This window comes from Cupressus sempervirens, chromosome 7 (assembly GCF_028749045.1).
Source record: "Cupressus sempervirens isolate cs-2001-9-10 chromosome 7, ASM2874904v1, whole genome shotgun sequence".
Lineage (NCBI taxonomy): Eukaryota > Viridiplantae > Streptophyta > Pinopsida > Cupressales > Cupressaceae > Cupressus > Cupressus sempervirens.
The window spans coordinates 671,126,702-671,148,833 of record NC_143124.1 but is presented as its reverse complement, the minus strand read 5'-3'; the positions used below and the strand labels follow the sequence as shown (position 1 = coordinate 671,148,833).

General features: G+C 37.9%; 1 protein-coding gene across 1 annotated transcript in view; it reads left to right on the top strand.

Annotated features, from left to right (window-relative positions):
- LOC149548451 (retinal-binding protein) overlaps positions 1 to 22,132 on the top strand; it is a 103,117-nt gene that overhangs the window by 69,128 nt on the left and 11,857 nt on the right. The window contains exon 11 of the mRNA XM_089792519.1: positions 418 to 483. Within this exon, the coding sequence (XP_089648645.1) occupies positions 418 to 483 (66 nt within the window). The remainder of the gene's footprint in view (positions 1 to 417; positions 484 to 22,132) is intronic.

The window sequence follows — 22,132 nt, the reverse complement described above, 5'->3', positions numbered from 1 at the left end:
GACAGATGTTTGGGCAAATGTTTATAGAGTTGAATGCAGATATCTAAATTGAAGAGAAGAAAACATGCACACACAGCCAAAATTTATAACTCAGTTATTCCCTTTCCCTGAATATGGTGAGGCTTGTACCATAGAGGAGTTTTCCCTGGAAACAATGGGGTTCATTTGATCTCTTTCATGACATGTAAGCTCACACTTTCCCTTCATAATTGACTTGTATTATGCATCTTGTAAGTACATTGACACTCAGGCCAAAGCACACGGGTTTATTAGGTAGATGCTGTGAGGCTAAAATGCATATAGAAGGTTCAGAAGTGTAATATTTTATGGATGTGTGGTTGCCAGTATTTTAATTTGATATTCCATATGATTGTTTGAAACTGTATCTGATATTCTTATGTAATATAAAATTCTCAGGTCCTACTTGCACTTGATACCGTGAACTCCTATATTGCTTGGGATTTCAAATTGACATCTGGGAAGGTAAATACACTGTCATATCTTCTTGTTATCCATGGATATGTATTGAGTTTTGATGTATAAGATGTTTATATATATTCATTTTTCATACAGACTAATGGATGCCTTTGATAGATACCTTCACAAATTAAATAGAGTAGATGCTTAAACAATTTATGTCGTCTCTAAATACTGCATATAAAGTAAGAAGACTTGAAATCAACATTGTTGTGAGAAGTCTCAAGTAAAGGCTTCTGGGAGCCTTGATAATATAAGTCAAAGTAACAAGAATCGAAATTAGATTGGAATCGGCAAGGCCGAATTGAATCATGAATCGGCCATGAATTGGCAAATTTATAATACCCTTGAAATTTAGTGAGTAACTTATTTCATATACCTTTTATCGCTGATCCAATTCACCGATTCACAAAAAATCGTTTGGCTTGAATCAAATTGCTGAATCGTGTGAATCACGTGAATCGCCATGATTCTTGGAACTATGATATAAGTGACTGACTTGGGATTCTGTGAGTTGAGAGTATCTTACTAATCAATTCCAATCTTGAAAATTTGATATGGTCTTCTTATAGGAAGAAAAGCCTTAGAAAGATATAGAGCTTGGTCAAAATATTTGCGAAGAATCATGCTAGTCATAAGTTGTAACAAAGATGGAAAAATTATTGAAGATAGGGACACAACCATGGTTGGAAAAGACATTACTTAGATTGCTATAAACATCATTGGAGCTAAAGTTTCAAGTGTTACTGCTGATCAAGGTTTAGGAGTGAATATGTGAGCATACCTTATGATGAGACATCGAAGAACTTTAAGAAGAAAGATCCTTTATCAACAGTTAGAATTTTTGATGGTTAGTTAAATAACAGTTGAGTCTTTGGGAGTCTTCCTGGCTCAGCCACAAACAATAATAAATATAGGAAAGGTGCTTGTAGTAGTTTTCGCAGTGTTGATGTCCATGCCAGTATGCAATGCACTCCCTGGAGAATTGTGGTTGTGATACTCAAGAACCCTTTATCATCTATGCAAAATTAGTTTGTAATGAAAGGAATACAGTTGAAGAATGTATATATTTTTTCTGTCAAAATGGTCCATTGGTAAGAGTCACCTCCAAGAAGATCCAAGGATAGCTTGAATGAGAGAAATGATAGAGTAGGTTATAGTTGATTGGTTCATGAAGGCTTTGAGCCAATGGAAGATGAAGTTTTCAATCAAGGTCAATGTTATGTGATGTCCCCAATTTAGCAGGTTTCAAGAGTATGGGTAAGTTAGCTCATCTCTGTGACCCTTGTGAGCTAACACTTGGATTTGAGGGTCTCTAATTGGTCGACATACCATTTATAGTAAGCTACGAGAGTTGGTATCTATTATTAGCAGTGCACTGTGGTGATGCCTTGGGTTTGTGACTTCAGTATTCTCATAGAGTTTTGACATTAAGAGCGTAATGGAGGTTATTAATTAAGTTTTGCTTAATTAATTAACTTAATGAGATATATTTTTAAAAATGAATGGCGTAAATGTGAATTTTCCTAAGGGAAAAGAGTGAGCTTGAAGCCTTACCCATTGGGTTTCTTGATCAAGCTTTTGAATTAAATGCTATAAATTGAACTCCTTGCAAAAGTCATCTCATCTCATTATGCATTAATGTTTTTGGTAAATTTTTGAGTTGTGGAATTCAAGGGTTTGGATGCCGAGTTGAAGGAATTGAGAATTTCTTCAATCTTTCCAGCACTTTGAATTGGTTCTACAATGCCTATGAATTATGCCAACAATCTGATTTCTAGCTGCAAATGAATCTGAGGTTTGGAAGGATTTTTTTGCAAGAAATTGATTCAATATTTGCTGCTGGCAGTTGGGTTTAGAAATGGCTGTTCATAATAGGTTATATTTCTAATATACAGCCTACGTTTGATTTCTTTGGTGTGCTAAATTGAGGTCAATTTCTTATTCATTCACCATCAATAGGGATCCAACATTGATCATTCCCATTGCCAAGTTGTTTGCATTATTGAAAACAAATAAATGTGCATTATATATAATTGCAAAGTTGCATAGTGAAATAGAAGTTGATAAGTTGCACTTATTTTTTGCATTGTTATCTTATATTCTGAAAAATTACAAAAAAGTCATATATTATAAAACTCAAAAAAAATTACAAAACTTTCAAAAACCAAAAAGGACTTCTGTAGAATAGAGCCAGCAGTGCTCTTTTTACATTTGTATCAGAGTGGTTTTCTGCCAATCTATAGGGAACTGGGTCCATTTATGGCATAAAGATTTATACCAAGAGTACATTATACATTATACTCGCATGGGTAGAACTTTGCCACTAGGCGAAGGCAGACAGGAGATACAATTTGGCACTATGGGTGACAGAGATGCCGGTGGTTCAGGTAATGACATAGATTGAGAGGCTAGGGATATGTTTAGAGATAGTGCAAAGGGACAATGTCATTTGGCAGCTGGCCAATGCTAGGTCGCTGATGTACCACAACGTTTTGACACATTGCAACGCATCTCATTACTTGTAGACCATTGCAAGGAATGTATCAGTCAACTCTCACAGGTCTAGAGCTGATGACAGGGAGGACCCCACAGGTACACGTGATAGGCCTTTACATCCTACTTTCTTGAGGTCTGAGTTAGATGTGTTTAGTACTGAGAATGAGGCAACACCTTTTTCTGATGTTGTAGTAGCTCACTTTGTTGGGTGCAATGCATTACCATAGGCAGTTAAACAAAATTTGAACTTTGAAAGATTTTTGACTCAGGTTAGAGAGCACTCTAGAGGTAGACCTAGACCTGATATGAGACAGAGGCCTAGACCGAATGATTTGAAGTAGACAACCAACAAGATGACTTTGACTCACTTTGATGGAAGTGGGAAGGTTATAGCTAGAGCTTGGGTACACAAGTTGAATACATATCTTTCATTACATCCTATGATCGAGGAGGACGCTATACGATTTGATGTATTGCATTTGAATGACATAGTTCATGATTGGTAGTGCCATTGGTTAGTTTCATTACATCATGATCAGCATCTTACTAGGAGTTTGTGGATAGACCTGGTAGAGAGATTTGACAGGAAGGACCCAGAGTTCTATTTTCGTGAGTTAGCATAGTTGAGGCAAACTGGAGGTCTTGAGACATTTATCAACATGATTCAACATTTACTAGAGATGTTTTATAATATTTTAGAGAGAAGGTGTCTGATGCTCCTTATAGAGAGATTAATTGAGCCTCTAAGAGGATGGGTTAAATCTCTTGATCCACTTACCTTGTAGAAAGTCACAAAGAAAGCAAAGAATGTGGAAATTTCTACTCCATGACACAAATTTGCTTCTAACCCATCTACTTCTTATGATAGTTAAGCAGCCCCAAAGAAAGTTGAAAATTTAGATTCTAAAAGACCTATTTCAGGCCCTTTAGATCAAGAAACACTTAATGGTCTAAGGAGAAAAGAGCTTTGCTTTTACTGCAAGGGACCTTATGATTGAAAGCATCATTTCACTTTGAAACCTTGGGGTAAAAACCAAATTATCGAGTGGTTCTACAAAGGTGATTAAGATTCTGATTTTTTAGAACAGCCAGTTGAAAATGAACAAGAAACTCATGAAGGAGCTATTAATAGTGAAGAATGTTGTTGATGATTCCAACCTTAAGGTAGTGTACCTTTCTAGCATGAGAAACGAAGGATCTTTCAAGTTATGAGGTCTCTTGGAAGGGCAACGAGTTATTAATAGTGAAGAGGTTGTTCATGATTTATACCTTTCTAGCATGAGAAAGGAAGGATTTTCGGTTGCGAGGTCTCTTAGCATGACAATGAGTTATTGCTTTACAAGACATAGGTGCCACTCATAATTTCATTGATTCTTGGTTGGTATCTAGGGGAGACATTTAGGTAGAGGAGTTTGACAGTATTAGAGTTAAGGTAGCTGATGATTACACTCTTAAGTGTAACAGGATGATTTCTGAGCCTCAAATGAAGCTGAATGATTATGAGTTTAAGGTATATTATGTTGTTGATATGGGAGGTACTGATGTAATTCTTGGAATGAGCTGGTTACACACTTTTGAGGACATTTATCTCAGCCTTAAGAAAATGGAAATGTGATTTGTAATTGATGGTAAGACTCATATCCTCAAAGGTCTCAAACTCTTAGGGACAACAACTTGAAGGTGATTTCATTTAGACGTATGCAACATCTCATTGATCATGATGCAATTGAGTGGGTAGCAGAGTGTAGAATGTTACCTACACTTGATGCAACAGATAAACTAGCTTATTTTCCTAATATTCAACAACTCAGAACTAAACCCTCTAAAGTGTTTAGTAATCTACCACCTGACAGAGGTATTGTCACAGGCTTTGGGAGTTGCCTGTGTGGTACCGGCTATACTGTGCAAAATTTGCAAGTGGTTACCTTATAAAACAGTATCCTGGACTACGCCACTCAGATCGGATGCTCCAAAGTATGTTAAAGCTTAACAATGTGGTGCATGACAAAACGACACCAAAATTAAAAGATGCAATAACACAGACAAAGATATGGTGGGGTAAATCGCCTAGAATTCTTTATTATATGCAAGGCAATATTACATAAACAAAGATAAGATGCTGTATTAGAAAATACAGATTACCCCCAAGGTTTGATTTTGCCAAGGCAGTCTTGACACAAATCTTATGACAAAGAAAAGAGCCCCTAGCTCGAATATAAAGTGTGCTCTGAAACTCACCTAGCAGGAGTACTCAGTTTGCTCCTCTGCTCCAAGTCTCGTTGTTGAACTACTCCGCTGCTTTAATGTGAAATAGAATATGATGTCCAAATGAATGAGCAAGGTCCCTTTAAATAGAGACTGCCTCGAGTATGCATCCAAAACTAGCTGTTGCCAAATAGGTTGAACCCAAATGTCTCATCTCAATCAGTGCAAGTCCACATGTTACAGAAATTAAGAAGCCATAACGGCTACATCAGTTGGCTCCAAAGAACAATCTCATGGGTAAAAAAATAGTTATACAATCCAATGAAGCGCTACTAGATTCAATGCTAGAAAGAATGGAATCCCACCATGAGACCCAAGTTACCCTTGCTCCTAAATAATGTGGGTTAGCCTTACATCTTGGCACCCTTTCAAATGTGAAGATCTAGTTGGCCCGCATGAATAAGAATGTTGCCCAATCGGTTGGCCAACAAGGTAAAATGAGTTGGCCTAGTCGGCCCACAGTGTAGACCCCTTACATCCTCCCCCTCTAAACTAGCGGTGGCGCCCTTGTCGCTTGTGCAAGCTTGCTATGCACTAGGAGATCAACTAGTATGCTTAGTTTTACAAAGACGAGTTCTTCTCATCAAGGAAACTAGACTCCTTATCGATCACATGCTCCTAATCATCTTGTCTCGGTATAAAATCTGCCAATCAAACCAGTCTGTCCCAAAATGTTTCATAAGGTGCATCTTCATGATCGTCCCAAGTCTAGTGTTCCACGACTTGAGAGCAATGTGTCAAGATCTACGAAGTCCTTTTGCACCTATCTGAGTTAGAAACATCTGAACTGTCTACAAGGTATACCAGATTTCCAGAATGGATGAACCCATGAGCATCCTATGTCGTCATGATACCATCTTCACAAAGTCCATCATTGAAGCCAATGAAATCTGGAAAGGTGTCCACAAAATCAACACTAAGCTATGTCAAATTATTACCAAGCTACTTCAAGGAAATGGGGATTGCATGAGGCTTGAAAGGTATGCTACCTTGATCTGCACCATGAGGTAAAGTCTCCAACTTGTCTACATCTGCATCCTCAAGTTGAGCTACTACTTGCTGTCCTCAACTCCATTCTCCATGATACACAATGTATTCAACATCATGCTAACATTTCCTATGGTTGGATTGGATTGACCACTTCCTGTCCCAAATTGATCATCGCATCATCCAAGTACACCGCTCCATGTTGTTCTTTTAAGTCGGGGAATGAGCGCCAAACTTACACATGAACTCATGGGAAAGCAACTCGGTCAAGTTTGAAAGTCTATCATTCAGAGGATCTAGTATCACTTAACCGTCCCAGTTCCATCGATCAAGGGCCTCCAAGCAACTAGCCAAAAGTGTTAAGGCTTTTGTGCATCCTCTAGACTATATGCTCGCACTGTAGCCAAGAATCATCAAATCTCTCAAAGAAATCGATTCACAACTCTCCCATCTATCAAAGATGTCATCCTCCAAAGCTATGTTTGTTGGGTCGGAAAGATGTTGCTCAATTCTTAAATCAATGTACAGGCGTGCTGAGTCTCTTCTTGACGGTGTTGATGCGAGTTTGTATCACTTACATAACATATTAGGATTTGAATATTCGATATGGGATATCAAACATGCAACTCCTCTCTTGAAAAGTTAATGCTCATGAAGACATAAGCAATAACTCCAATGTTCCTTACACCGTTGGATGCTCAGTTTTATCAATTTGATTTGTTGGTAATCACATAGGTGGCCTTACGTTGTTCATTCAAGGGTGTCTTGGATTTTGGTGGAATGATGGAGATGATGATGGGTTTGTGAAATATGCGAGTGGCAGATAATGCTGATGGTGGTGATGATGTAGGATGTGTTTGCCAATGATGATGCTGATGGGAAAGAGGGTGAATGGGTGTGTTCGGATGCTTGACTTACTTCTCTAACTTCCTTCTCTAAGCTTCGACTACCTAGCTACTCACTATACTACTCCTACTCCTATGAATGGAAGGTTAGCAAATGGACGGGGATCGAATCTAATGAAGGCCAACCAGCGGCCCCACCTCCATAGATGCAATGATTCTAAGGAAAATGAACTAGTTTACCACACAAGGCTTCCCAACCAGCCGCTAGGATGCTAGTGGTCTAGTATCAATCCCTATCAAACATCTACCAATGCTACCATACAACTATCCATCTACTTTAACCTCACTTAAACAACTTCAAATGCAACCAACTTTAACAACTTGAAAGGAAATCTAACTATGTGGAAGTAGAAAACATGCAATAACACCCAATGTTCTTAATCACCATGCAAGTCACAACAATGAAAAAGAGAGCGATTTTGGTATTATCTTAGCAACAATTTCTCCAATACTTTACAAATGAGAGCAAATGGCCTTATATAGGGGCCAAAAATACAACGGACAGTGGAGATCAAAACAAGATCAACGATCTAGATTGGATCCTCAAAACCCTAATTAGGGTTGCCACCCCATCGGCCAATGAGAAGCCGCCACCTCATCAATGGGCCAATGAAAAAAGTGCAAAAAGTGGCAACCAATGAGAAGGCACCAAAATGGTGGCCAATCAGAAATAGACACTTGTCCTATTCTAGAAGAAAGAGAAATTTGCAACTTGGGCTTACATCAAATGACCTTCTAATATAACTCTTCCCTTTTCTTTCATTTTTTTAGCTAAGACAATGAACTTAGCTAGCCTTTCGTTAACTTCCTCTATAGGAGGACAAGGTGTGTGCTTTGCCTTGAGTTCTGCTGACTTCACCACGCTGCGTGTACAATTCCGCTTCTTTATATCTTCTTTGCTAAGGGGGATTGTCCTTTCTTTAGTCTGTTATTCATCCGTATCGTGTCCACTGTACCGATATTGGTGTTGGTTATTTGCTTCATTTTTGAGAAGAAGGGTGTTTTGGGCATCATATCCTCTTTGTCTTTCTTAGTGTTTCTTCGCTTGAGATTCTTACTTGCACTAACATTCTCCATACTCGTCACCCTATTACGGGATGGTAGAGTGGTGGACTGGAAGGCAAGTAGAACCAAGGGAAGCAATCCTTAGATTAGAACGAAAGAAGGATGTCAGCTTAAGGACCCCTTTCAACTCTAAATGATTAAAATTCACCTTAACCAATAATCGTACAGTGACTTTTCGGAATTAGGACTAGACCTCAAGAACTTCAAATCCACTTGCAAATCAGAAATTTACCATTTAATTCACTTCCAAATAAAATTGCCCAACCTAGGGCAAAAATCGCAGCCTCTTGCAAAAATCAGAATTTTATCTTCCACAAATTTCGGCTCCCAAAAAATTCGGCTCCCACAAATTTCAGCTCCCACAAAATTTGCCAAGCAAGAAGAATGCAGATCTGCTCTTGCAAAATCGCCAACACCTTGAGAAGGAGAAGTGAGAAGTGAGGAGGAAATGGGAGAGAGGCCTCCTCTTATACCCAACTTTCTTACTCCCCCCAAGCTAGCCAACTTGAACCTTGGGAGCAAGAAAAATAATAATTAATGCAAAATTATGGCCCATAATTAAATACTTAACCAAAATTAATTTTGCCATGATGAAAATTGCCAATTAGTTCTAAATTGCAAAAAGAAATTAAATGTTGCCTTGGAGATGTAAAATATTTTCATTTAATGAGGATTTAGTAATTAATACGTCATTAAAATTGTATTTTGGCTAGCCAAAAGCCATTTGTCAATATTAAATTACTAATTTCATTAAAGACTAAAAAGTTTTCAAGGCAATTTTAATCCAATTAAAGCTAAATTTTGCAATTTATATTCAAATCGATTTTGCTAGGCTATTTAGAATTTTTTTTTTTTGACCAAAATAAAATAAAATTGCTTCTAGGGTCAAAAATCGATTTTTGCAATTTAGCCTCATTTCTACAAAATCAAAATTTTCACCAAAGAAAAATTTAAGATTTTCCAAAACTCAAGTCTAACAAAATTTCTTCTTTTGAAAGATTATTCAAATTTACACAATTATATCCGGATTTTCAAAAGAAAATGTCTAAGTACAAATCTACAATTTTATCCTGCCAAGCGTTGCATGTTGAAATTTTGTCTGACCTAAGGATGAAATTGGTTGTTTTGGAAAATCAAGAGAAACAGGGTGAAAATAAGCTAAGTCTCTCCATTGGCTTGAAAGTGTCCAAGGCTCAAGATTCTCGAAAAATCGAAAAATTGTTGGACAATCCAAAATTTTTTTGAGGTGACTAAAAAAAAGGGGGTCGCCAAATTTTTTTGGGGCGATGGTGTGAGAATCTCACAAGAAGCCGTTTGAACAAAATGTAGGTAGTATGAACACTGGAAGTATGATTGTCGGCTTGTTCCTCCCAAGGATCCTTAAGCTGGCCAGTTGCAACCACTTCATCATAGCTTGTGCTTTCAACCTTCCAAAGACTTCGAGCAAATGTGCTTCCATCCTGCACTGAAGTTTCACCAAGGTTCAATGCATCCTGCTCTCTAAATGGTCCGCCATATCACGGTGGGGCTAGATTGGCTCCTTAGTCAACTTCTCCTTCAAGGTGTCAAATGCATGTTGTTGCTTATCTCCCCATTTCCAACTTCCGTCCTTTAGCAAGTCGGTGAGAGGACCTGCTATCTTGGAATAGCCTACTGTAAACTTCATGTAGTAGTTGGCTAGACCTAGTAGCTACCTCACCTCATGAACATTATGAAGTGGCTCCCAGTTGTGAATCGCTGCTAGCTTCTCCGAATCTGGGTGGGATTGACCACATCCAACAATGTGTCCCAAAAATGGTGCATCCTCTTGTGCAAACATGCACTTCTCTCTTTTCACATACAGATCATGCATCTTAAGCAACTTGAACACTTCCTTGAGGTGTTCCTTGTGCTTATTTAAGTTGTCATTGTACACAAGTATGTCATCCAGATACACAACCACACACTTATCCAACAGAGATCTAAATACATCATTTATCAAGTTACTAAATGTAGTAGGGGCATTAGTAAGACCAAAGGGCATAACCAAAAATTCATAACTCCCTTACTTGGTTGTTATGGTTGTCTTCTCTTCATCACCTGGTGCAATCCTGATTTGGTAGTATCCTTGTCTTAGGTCCAGTTTACTAAACACTCGTGCATCCACCAAGCGGTCAAAACTGTCTGCAATGAGGGAGAGTGGATATTTGTTCTTGATTGTCAACTTGTTCATTGCTTAATAGTCGACACACAACCTAATTGTCCCTTCCTTCTTGCACTGAAACAACACTGTAGAAAGATAGGGATATTCGGATGGACACAAGTCTCCGTGGTGGTAGTACTGCGGGAAGCTTGTCAGGCATGAGATCTGTGTACTCTAGCAAAACATTCTGGACAACCAAGGTGTTGGAACTCCCAGACGACTCTCCTTCATCCCATCCTCCAAGCAATGTGGCTAAGTGCAACTCATCTTTGGCTGCTCTTGTAAATTTGCTTCGTGCTCAGTGCACTAACTTCCTGTTCAGAATCCTTGCTCTTCGCTGTTGGGATCATACAAGGTCTGCCTGGATCGAGTACCAACACACATCCCATACGCAACATAATTGCTGCTGTGGCAGTTCTTAGGAACTCTTGTCTAATGATGAGATCAAACTCACTCATCTCAATGGCAACCATGTCTACGACACCATGCCAAGGTCCACTTCGGATGACTTCTTTCTGGATCTTTGCACTCACCTTCTACATAGGTGTTGTAACAGCTTTGAAATGAGTCAAGGTTGGTCCCATTTTTAGGCCAAGCATCCTAGCTCGCCCAATCGATATGTTGTTATGTGTTGCCCCCAAATTGACCATCGCCATCACCTTCTTTCCCCCAAAGAATGTCTCAACATAGAAAAAGCTCATGTTTATCAGCAACATATGTACTTGTGGAACTATGCATTGAGTTAAGGAGTTGTAAGGTGCTCATCCCCGGCATCTTCTTTTCCTCAACCAAAAGTGCACTGATCTAGCTCCGATCTAGACATTCCCTTGCCTAGTGATCATCCTTTCCACAAATAAAACAACCCAGATCACGATCTTTCTTCTTCTTAGTAGGGTTGTGATCCTTCTTGTTTCCACATTCAACTTGTTAGTCTTCTTCTTGCCCTTTTTATTGTCGTCTTGATTTGAGTAGGTGCCACCCTTGTCATTTCAGCGGAACTGTTTCCCATGGTTCTTAGTTTGGGCACCACCAAGGCCTTTTGCAGCGTTGTCCTTGTAATTAAGCAACCCATTTGCAACTGTGATAGTTTTGGCAAGGGTCTGTACGCTTTGATACCTTAGTTCGTCTTTGGCTGAGGGTTGCAAACGCTTGGTAAAAAGGAACAACTTCTCAAAATCGCTGAGTTTGGTGCACGTTCATCCACCTGATGAGTTTGCCACCAAAGCTTTGCACTCCCAGTCAAATGCCTCACAATCTCCTTGACTTGAGCCTTATCACTTAAGCTTGGTGTGCATGCTAGATACTCTTCAACATCCTAAAAGAAGTTATGCAGTATCGTGTCATCACATTCACCATCATAGGAACCAATCCTTGTTGTCTTAGAAGCCTGCCCACCCCCTTGCAATAACACTTGATAGATTTGTTGGCCCTCTTTAAGGAAACAAATTTCTTCCTTCAAAGAGTGCATTTGATTACCTAGTTTAGCCATCTCTTCAGTCTATCTATCTTCCAACCTTTCCTCCATGTTGGAACTCTCCAAAGCTTCCAATCTTGCTTCATGATCTAGCAACCAGTCCTTGTGTTTCAGAGTCCTACTCTTACTCTTTATTCCATCATAAGGCTGAGGCTGGGGCTAGTCCACATCAAATTGGTTGCCTACATCATCCATGCTTTTGCTCAATTCTAAATCTGATCTCCAAGCAACTTCTTTCTTGGTACCAACTTGATTCCTAGTCGAACTGCTTTGATACCACTTGTCATGGACTTTCGGAGCTGCCCATGCGATACTGACTATTCTGTGTGGAATTCGCAAGTGGTTACCTTACAAAATAGTATCCCAGATTATGCCACTCTTATGTGCCTATTCAAAATGCACAAACAATCAAATCAGATGCTTCCAAGTATGCTAAAGCTTAATGATGTGGTGCATGACAGAACGATGCCAAAATTAAAGGATGCAATAACACAAACCAAGATATGGTGAGGCGAATTGCCCAGAATCCTTTATTATATGCAAGTCAATATTACATAAACAAGGATAGGATGTATTAAAAAATGCACATCACCCCCAAGGTTTGATCTTGCCAAGGCAGTTTTGACATAGATCTTATTACAAAGAAAAGAGCCCCTTGGCTTGAATACAAAGTGTGCTCCGAAACTCGCCTAGCAGGAGTACCCAGTTTGCTCGTCTGCTCCAAGGCTTGTCGCCCAACTACTTCGTTACTTAAATGTGAAATATAACATGATGTCCAAATGAATGAGCAAGATCCCTTTAAATAGAGATCGCCTCAGGTATGCATCCAGAACTAGCCGTTGCCAAATAGGGCTAGACCCAAATGTCCCACCTCCTCAATCAGTGCAAGTCCACATATTGCATTAGTTAAGAAGCCATAATGGCTACATTAGTCGGCTCCAAAGAAAAATCTCCAAGGTTAAAAAGATAGTTACACAACTCCAATGAAGCGCTACCAAATCCGATGTTGGAAAGAATGGGAACCCCACCATGGGACCCAAGTTACCCTGGCTCCAAAAAAATGTGGGTCGGCCTCACATCTTGGCACCCAGTCAAATGTGAAGACCCAGTGGGCCTGCATGAATAAGAAAGTTACCAAGTCGGTGTGCCAACAAGGTAAAATGAGCCGGCCTAGTCAGCCCAAAGTGTAGACCCCTTACAGGTTAGAGCACATCATTGAGTTAGAGGAGGGAACTAAGCCCATCGTGATTACTCCTTAGTGGCACCCTAAGCATTTGAAAGATGAGACAAAGGAGGCTATTCAAGAGCTACTCACTATATGGGTCACATTAAGCAGAATAAGTCCCCTTTTGCTTTATCAGTTGTTTCAATGAAGAGAAAGAATGGTACACTAAGGATGTGCATCAATTACCAGATGTTGAATAAGAGGACAATTAAGAACTGGTATCCTATGTAACATATCATTTTTCTAGTTTTAACTAACAACTATCATATCATTGAACATAGATACTTTTACATATTCATGAGTGTGAGAAGGCAGTTATAACAATTATTTTACATGTTCATATGAAAGGGGATCAACAGTTAAAATCAGTTTTACTGAAATATCTTGACTAACGATTGATGGAGTATTCAATCAACAAATATGATGAATATAATTGCCTTTGTAACTAACCGTTACTTAATGGAAAGATAGATCATTTTCTACTAGTAAAGATACATTACTTTTCATAATCACATGATGACAGTTTTACAACTACTTTACATATTCAAATGGAAGAGAATCAACAGCTATAACAGAATAACTGAAAAGAAAATAATTGATTAAACAATATTAAACATCTAAAATATCTTCAACTTGAAATTGCAAATTCATAAAAGTAAAATACCCGTTACCAGAAAATATTTGAATGTAGATCATATTTCTGTTTTGTGCAAGCCTTGGCATTTGGTGGAGAGGAGAAGCATTGTCAGGGGCTTAACCTCCCAACTGTGGACCCTTGAGCATCCCTACACAATCTCAACCAAGAAAGGCCCATCCTAGCCAAAATTAGGCATAGGACACCTCTGTCCTGCCACTGAGCATCCTGGTGTTAGAGTATTAACCCACCGCTTGACTAGATACCAAGAATTGTACCATTTGTTCACCATGAGCTGACGTAGTCAGTGTTTGTTTGTTTATCATTTGTTTATTTTGTTTCTGATTTCTTCTTCTATCTTGCAGGTATATCCCGCTATTCATTTGCTATCGGTCCACACTCTTCATCTTGACCTTGCTGGCCCTTGAAGAATCGGAGTGTGACTGTCTATAAACCATAACCAAACTCTATTTACTACAGACAAGTCTATACTCTGCCCCACCTGGGCTTATAACAGATCGATATTAGAAGGTTCATTGCCAACTCTCTCTGATGATGCCTCTTCGTATCTCAGAGACAAATGAACTATGCCCCTTTATAATAATTTCACAGAACTGGAGTATTTCTCTTTTATTTTAAATTCTGGAAAAGAAATTCTATACAACAGAGGAATTAGATTTTATTTTATGTACTTAAAACAATCAACTATAAAATCTTATCATCCAATCTCAGTCTGTCTGGCTATGACATTATGATTTGTTTTTGCTATATGCTTAAAACACATAAAATATAACATAAATAATGAAAGAGACGGTGTGCAGAAGAATGCACGACCTGGCTTGTAGCAGGGATTTAGTCACCCTCATATGCTGGTGGAAACTTGCACTTCCTAGCACGGTTCCCATAAATCAACAGCACTGTGTATGCGATTCTCTCATATAAAACTTTGGTAATATAAGTGCAAATCACAGGTATGAGTCAATGGCATTATGGTTGCAAGGTACTGATATGAACAATGGTAAATGCAATTGCAAGTGTCAATATAGAGCAATATGTAGATATCAATTGGAAATCACAGGTAACATAATGGAATCACAGATATAAATCCACCCAGTATGGATGCAATTCTCATTGGTGCACCACGAATGCAAATTTCTGATAAGAAACAATGGTGAATCTGAATGCAATTGCATGTATGAGTTCAACAACAATATGTTGCAAAACACAGATATGGAATGTGTTTGCTAGTATGAAGGAAAATTGCATGAATAGAGGATATTTGCCATTTCAATCGCATGCTTGATTCAAGAATGGAGTTACGAGCAAGGAGCAAAAAAGGTGGCACCAAAATAAGTAACGCACAAGAGCCTTAACAAGGTGGCCAATAAAATAAATAGCTCTAAAAATAAAATAGGCCGTTGAAAAGGTAAAGGCTGATGGCACAAATATAATTATAAAATTCGCCAAAGTTGGAAATAAATTATTGACATTAGTTGGAAAGAAGAATTCCCTTAAATGTTTTAATATAGGGGTATCATTTGCACCCACCCATACTTGCATATATAGATACATGTATATGTATATTTTGTATAAGACATATACATTCATATAAATCATATGTAATATACGCATGTGTATGTGTATATGTGCGTGCATGTACATGCATGTGTAGGTACCATGGTATCATTATGTTAAAACATGCCTTGCTATGGCAGGAAGCTCTGAGATCGTCTAAAAACATAAAGGTAATAATTGTTCTAGATTGATTATTTTGTTATTTTATTAAATGCGTTGACCAATTAGCTCATGGTGATCACTAGGCATACTCTTGCTTGCCTAGCTGTTTACCCTTACCTATGGTGGTTTACGACTCATTTATTTTCCAAATGATAGGTGGTGCCCTCGTGCCCAGTTCCTTTTCCGGCAATGCTTCCTCCCCTTTGCTGCATTCGTGCAAGTGAAAATTTATCATGATAACAATTCATCATTTTACAAAGTAGAAATTATCATAGCATCCGAGCATATTAGCCATCCATTTCCAATTCATATATCATCATAAGGATTGACCAATATTCCATTTTCCTATGAAATCATAACAAATGACCAACACTTCTTTTTCACATGAAACCATAACAAATAACTAATTTAACCAATCACTCAACTTCGTATGAAGCCTCAATGGCTATAAAGGAAAATTTAAAATTCGAGCCAAATATATGGGATGTAACATCCTATCCCATGCATTGATGAGTTACATGTGGCGTGCTACTTCTCAAAGATTGAATTGAGGTCTGGTTATCACCAAGTCAAAGTTTAGGAGCAAGATGTGGAGAAGACAATATTTATGTGTCATTATGGACAATTTGAGTTTTTAGTCATGCTATTTGGTTTGACTAATGCCCCTACGACATTCAGCCTACTATGAACACAGTGTTCTAGAGTCAATTGAGGAGATTTGTTTTGTTCTTTTTTGATGATATTCTTGTGTACAAGATGTGGGATGATCATATAGCTTGTTTGGAATCTTTGGATACAATATTGGATATCTTGGAGAGGGCTTCCTTGTATTTCAAGGACTCCAAATGTGCCTTGAGTATGACAGAGTTAATTTTGGGCATATTATTGGTGTAGAGGAGGTTTGAATGGATAGTGAAAAGGTTTGTGCTATACTTGACTGGCCCACTTCATAGAACTTGACACAACATAGAGGGTTATTGGTCTATGTGCATTCTATTGCAAATTTGTGGCAGGTTTCTCACGTTAGGCAACTCCTCTTACTGATTTGACCCGTAAGGGTGCTTTTGAGTGGACTTCTGAAGTACATGAGTGCTGTGAGAAGTAAAAAGAGATTATGACATCATGCCCAGTTTTTGCATTGCCATATTTTTCGAGGCCTTTTGAGTTGCATTGTGATTCCTCAGGTGAAGGCATTGGTGTTGTTCTTTCCTAGGATTACCATCTTATTACCTTTGAGATTGGGAAAATCAAGGGTCTTGAGAGAGATTTTAGTGTATTTAAATGACATAATTTTTGCATCAAAACTAACCGTAATAGTGCGAAGCATTTCCTTGGTTAGCGAGATATCAATGAAAGGCAACAAAAGTGGGTATATCAGAGGATTAGTGGCACTTGATCATTGTTGAGTATATCAGGGATCAATGGACATTTAGTATTGTTGATAGTACTATACAAGAAGGACAACATGTGTACTCTTGTAAATGGGTTGATTAGTTACCAGGGGAGGCACTTGATCATTGTTGAGACATCTAGTATTGTTGATAGTACTATACAGGATGGACAACATGTATACTCTTGTAAATGAGATGATGAGTTACCAGGGGAGGATTTTAATGGTCCGAGGATCGAGTGTCCAACAGACCGTGTAGTTGGTCTTTCGTGATTCCCCATTTGCTAGACATCCTGGATTCTTTAAGATATACAAACAGATACTAGAGAGATCTACATGAAAGGGCCTAAAGTCAGATGTACAACATGTTAGAGAGTGCTTCGTTTATCAACAAAATAAACAAAAGCATACTTATCCAGCTGGTTTATTACAACCACTTCCTATTCCCAAGAGGAAGTGGGAATGCTTATCTATGGATTTCAAGCTCGGGATTGCAAATTTATAGTGGTGGATTGTCTTACTGAGTATAGCCACTTCTTTCCTATCACCTCTACTTTTTCAGCAACACATGTAGCTGAGTTGTTTTTCCGAGAGATTTTCAGATTGCATGATTTACTTCAGAGCATTGTTAGTGACAGAGATAGCCAATTCATGAGTCATTTCTAGCAAGTGTTGTTCAAGTTGCATGGGACCAAGGTTACTTTGAGCACTAATTACCACCCTTGGATTGATGGTCAGACTGAGATTGTTAATAAGTGGGTTGAGGACTATCTACGAAATTGTGTCAGTGCAATGAGCTTGGGTGAAGTGGATATATTTGTGTGAGTACGGAGGAGCCTTAGTCATTGGGTGTCTTGATCAAGCTTTTGAATTAAATGTTATAAATTAAACTTGCAAAAATTGATCCATCTCATTATGCATTTATCTTTGTGATGAATTAATGAGTTGTGAGCATTCAAGGGTTTAGACATTGAGTTGAAGGAATTGAGAATTTCTTCAATCTTTTCAGCACTTTGAATTGGTTCTCCAATGCCAATGAATTGTGCCAACAATCTGATTACTAGCTACAAATTGATCTTGAGGTTTGGAATGAGTTTTTTTTAAGGAATTGATTTAATATTGCTGCTGGTGTTTGGGATTAGAAATGGCTATTCCAAACAGGTTATAATTCTGCCATTACAGCCTGTGTTAGATGTCATTGGTGTGCTAAATGAAGTGGTGTTCATAGTTTAGAGGCAGCATGGAGTTTACGAACAACTGCGATCATCTTTGTGGAGTAGCGTCACAAATTGCAGAGCTTCGTTTAGTCATGGGTGACAAATAAAGAGGCTGCGTTCACATCCAGAGTTGGCATTTTGCTGTTGGAATTCAATTTCTTATTCATTCACCACCAATAGGGATCTAATACTAATCATTCCCATTGCCAGGTTCTTTGCATTACTGAAATAAATAAATGTGCATTGTATATAATTGCAAAATTGCATAGCAAAATAGAAGTTGATAAGTTGCATTTATTTTTTAAATTGTTATCTTATATTCTGAAGAATTACAAAAATTCATATATTGCAAAATTCAAAAGAAATAATGAAATTTCTCAAAAACCTTAAAGACAATTCTCTAGCATAGAGCTAATAGGGCTCTTTACATGTTATAAAATGTCTCCTGACATAGTATCTTCATTTGTAGTTGTAAGACATTGAGATCTTTTGACCATGATTCAATTTGTTGAAGTGTTATATAGGTCATAGTAACATGGGGACGCGTCCCCCCACCCTCCTTGCCCCAGGCACTGGGGACTTGGACACACTAGGGACTTGGGGACTATGTTCCCCCATCCTCAGTGGTGCCACCAGATTCCACCACCTCCGAAGAGGATGGGGGGACGTCCCGGTGTTAACTATTTGCTGATTTGACTATTTATGTTCAATGTTTGATGCTCCAATTCAATGCAATGTTCAAGTATTTACTATTTTACATCTTTATATCTTATATTGCAATAAATCTTTCCATAACTAGCATTTTAAGTACCATATGTATAATATATACAACCCCCCAGTCCCCCGCTGCCCCCAAATTAAGGCCACTCTGGCCCCCCATCCCAGAAACTTGTACCCCCATCCCTCCGTCCCCCTGGATGGTGTAACTATTGTTATACTGCATATATAGTCATAATAGATCAAAATGGGATAAGATAAATGTATTATGATAGTCCAACAATAGATCAAAGAAGGGTCTAAGGGATTGCAAGAAACAAAACAACCTAGTTGAAAGTAGGAGCACCCTAACGGTGTTCGGAGGAAGACAACTAAAAAAGAAAAGAAGCAAAGAACCAAGGCAAGTGAGAGCCGCCAAGCTGAGAAAACCCACAAACTAGCTATTCCGATCCATTGGGAAAAAATCAAGAATTGACAGATAGGTCATAGGACATGAAGTCCCAAGTTGTCTTTGAGAACTCTTGAGGACGTTGGTAAAAGAAAGCCACTGTTGAGTGGATACATATCTACGTGGTCTTACAACCCTCTAGGGCTTAATCTCTGTTATATATGTGGGTCCTAAACTCCAAGAACAACGCTATGTGGGGTATGCTAACTATATTTGATAATATGCCAAAGAAGAAGAGTTTGGATCCACTCCATGGGAGCCCAGAACAACTCCAATAAGGACAATTTCCAAACCACGAAACCATAAAGCAGAGGCAATCCGATCAAAGTATCCAAAAGAGTCAGCTTGGTGTAAAGGTTCCTACTGATGGAACAATAGATATTCTTGCTGGATGTCACTAATGGCAGAGGTACCAACTTGACGATGATTTTCAGTAGTCTAATGGCTTTGCATTCATTCCAAGCATGTCAACATTCCCAAGTCAATCCACAAGCACGACTTCCATACTTGCATCATTCTCTTCAAATAGTTCCCTCTTGCACTTGTAAAACTAGGGTGATGGAAATCATTTTCCTAAAACCTTAGATACTTGACAAATGATTCCAAGAATGCCCAATGAACAAGTTTCAAATTTTAACTTTTGCCTTCCCAAAATGCTCCAATTTGAAATTACAATAATTTCCAATGCACATGCAAGTCCTTATTCAGTCCAAATTTCATGAAAAGGAACTTCAAGATTGTTGTTAATTGATGGTGTCTTGATAAACTCCAAAATGCTTAGTCGACTATTCTAAGGGTGTGGACACTAGTTGCTATGGACAACTCCAACAACCGTTTTGTTTGCTCTTTACTTTGTTGGAAATTCATCGTTTTTCTTTGTTATCTATAGAATTCATCCTATGGCTTAGTAAGAAAAACGAACATAACAAATTGTGGCTTCTTCATCCTTTAATTTAGTAGTAGGCACATTCAACTCCCAGGGTTGGCGCATGATAGTTCTTATTGTCTCTTTTTAAATTGCTCCTTGTCAATGGTTTGGTTACAAAGATTTAGAGTTGACTCTTCGCATGGAAAAATACAAAGGGACTTGATGTCTAGTCTTCACGTTTTGGCTATCTTGAATCTCAACTAGCTTGAACCATAAAAATTATCTCTTTTAAAATCTCACATCTAGAATGATTTGTATGCTTTAGATTATAATTGCACCCAATGGCAACGTCTACGCCTAGTGATGACTAAAATGCATGACCAATATCCTCTATTCAATTTCTTCTTCTAAACCTCAAGAGATATAGACAATTTATTATCGACCCCCAACGAATATTTGCCACACATAAATCAAACATTGAACTTATATTGACCCCAACGATACTTCACATTCATCTCCAAAGATAGTACTTGCCCCATATAATATTTTAGCACACATTTGTGCTTCAATATCACCTAATTTTTTTTATGATATTGAATGGGCTTGCGCAATAGTAGACTTGGTAATATTAGTGCCCAAAAATACTGAAGTGAACAGATTATAATATAAATCTCAACCTTGGAATAATAATACAAATATCTACTCGATAATTGAAGCGGCTCCATAAGCTTTATATATAATTTTCGTGATTTAATAATCTTCAGTTGTAGCCAACAGTATATTTGCACTCCTAGGAAATGATTATTGTTACACAAATAAAAATATATCCTTGACTATTAAATTTTTGCTTTTAATTTCTTCGTCAATTCAGAAAACACATTCATAATCGAGTCCACAATTATTTTCTCAAACTTTAGAAGTAAATTATTGTGCAAACCTTGTTTTTTTTGGTTCTAGATGAAACTCACAGTAATTTTACCCCAAGTAAAAAATATATGGCCTACGATACTTGGAATGGAGTAACGAGTTAAACCTTTCACTATGAGAGGCAATTCTCTTGAATTGAATATTTCTATGAATGTCGACTTTATCTTCAACCTTTATATTTTCCCAACAGTTCCAGAGTAATTTTCGACTATCAAAAATTTGCTCACTTTGTCAACAACAAATAGTACAAGTCTGAAATGCTTTATGTTACAAACCATACAGGTTGGCATGAAAACCAGCTTTGATACTATTGTAATATACCTAACTGGATATTTACCCTGATTTCTCAATGAAATCTCAGAAGTTTTAAACAACTAATTTTGTGCAATGTATATCAAATTTAACCAACAAAACCCCACAAAATATCTAGATAAAACAAAGTCTCAGAATTGAATATTGCAGTTAGTCTCCAACAGAATAATAACGAAATCTAATCATAAGTACAAAAATAATAGTCAAACTAGAAAACCAGAAAATAAAATAAGCACCTATGAGACACCCATGTGATATCTCCAACAGACGATGGGTTTTCATCCACTACCTCAAAGCTCAAAGGTTTCTATCTTCAAAACTGCTGAAAGTTGAAGCTTTCCAGAGTTCTCCAAGAGAAAAGAAATCCACTAGCATAAAACCAAGTATGTTGCAAATGCGTCCTCGTTCTCCTTTTAAGCCCAACCTGGTGACTCTTCACATTTCTTTCCTGTTTTTTTATTTCCTTTTAAAATATCCCTTTTGCCACGTAAGAAAATAAAGTGCTCATATAATAATAAAGTGACATTAATATTATGAACTTATGTTTTAAAGTCACTTTATTAATAAACCATTCAAATCTTCAGTCATTAAAATAACTAATCAGATGACTCGGTTAGGCATGTCTGATAGCTTGATGGAAAGGCCTTGACGAGACACTCCTAGTCCAACTAAAGCTATATTGGTTGGCTTACAACTGGAAATTGCCTAGACCAAAACTTGATCTGATCCTTGAGGAATCCCAGTTAGCCACAAGTCCAAGGCAAAATTGGCTAATGAGGCATCAAAGTTTACTAGCCTATAAA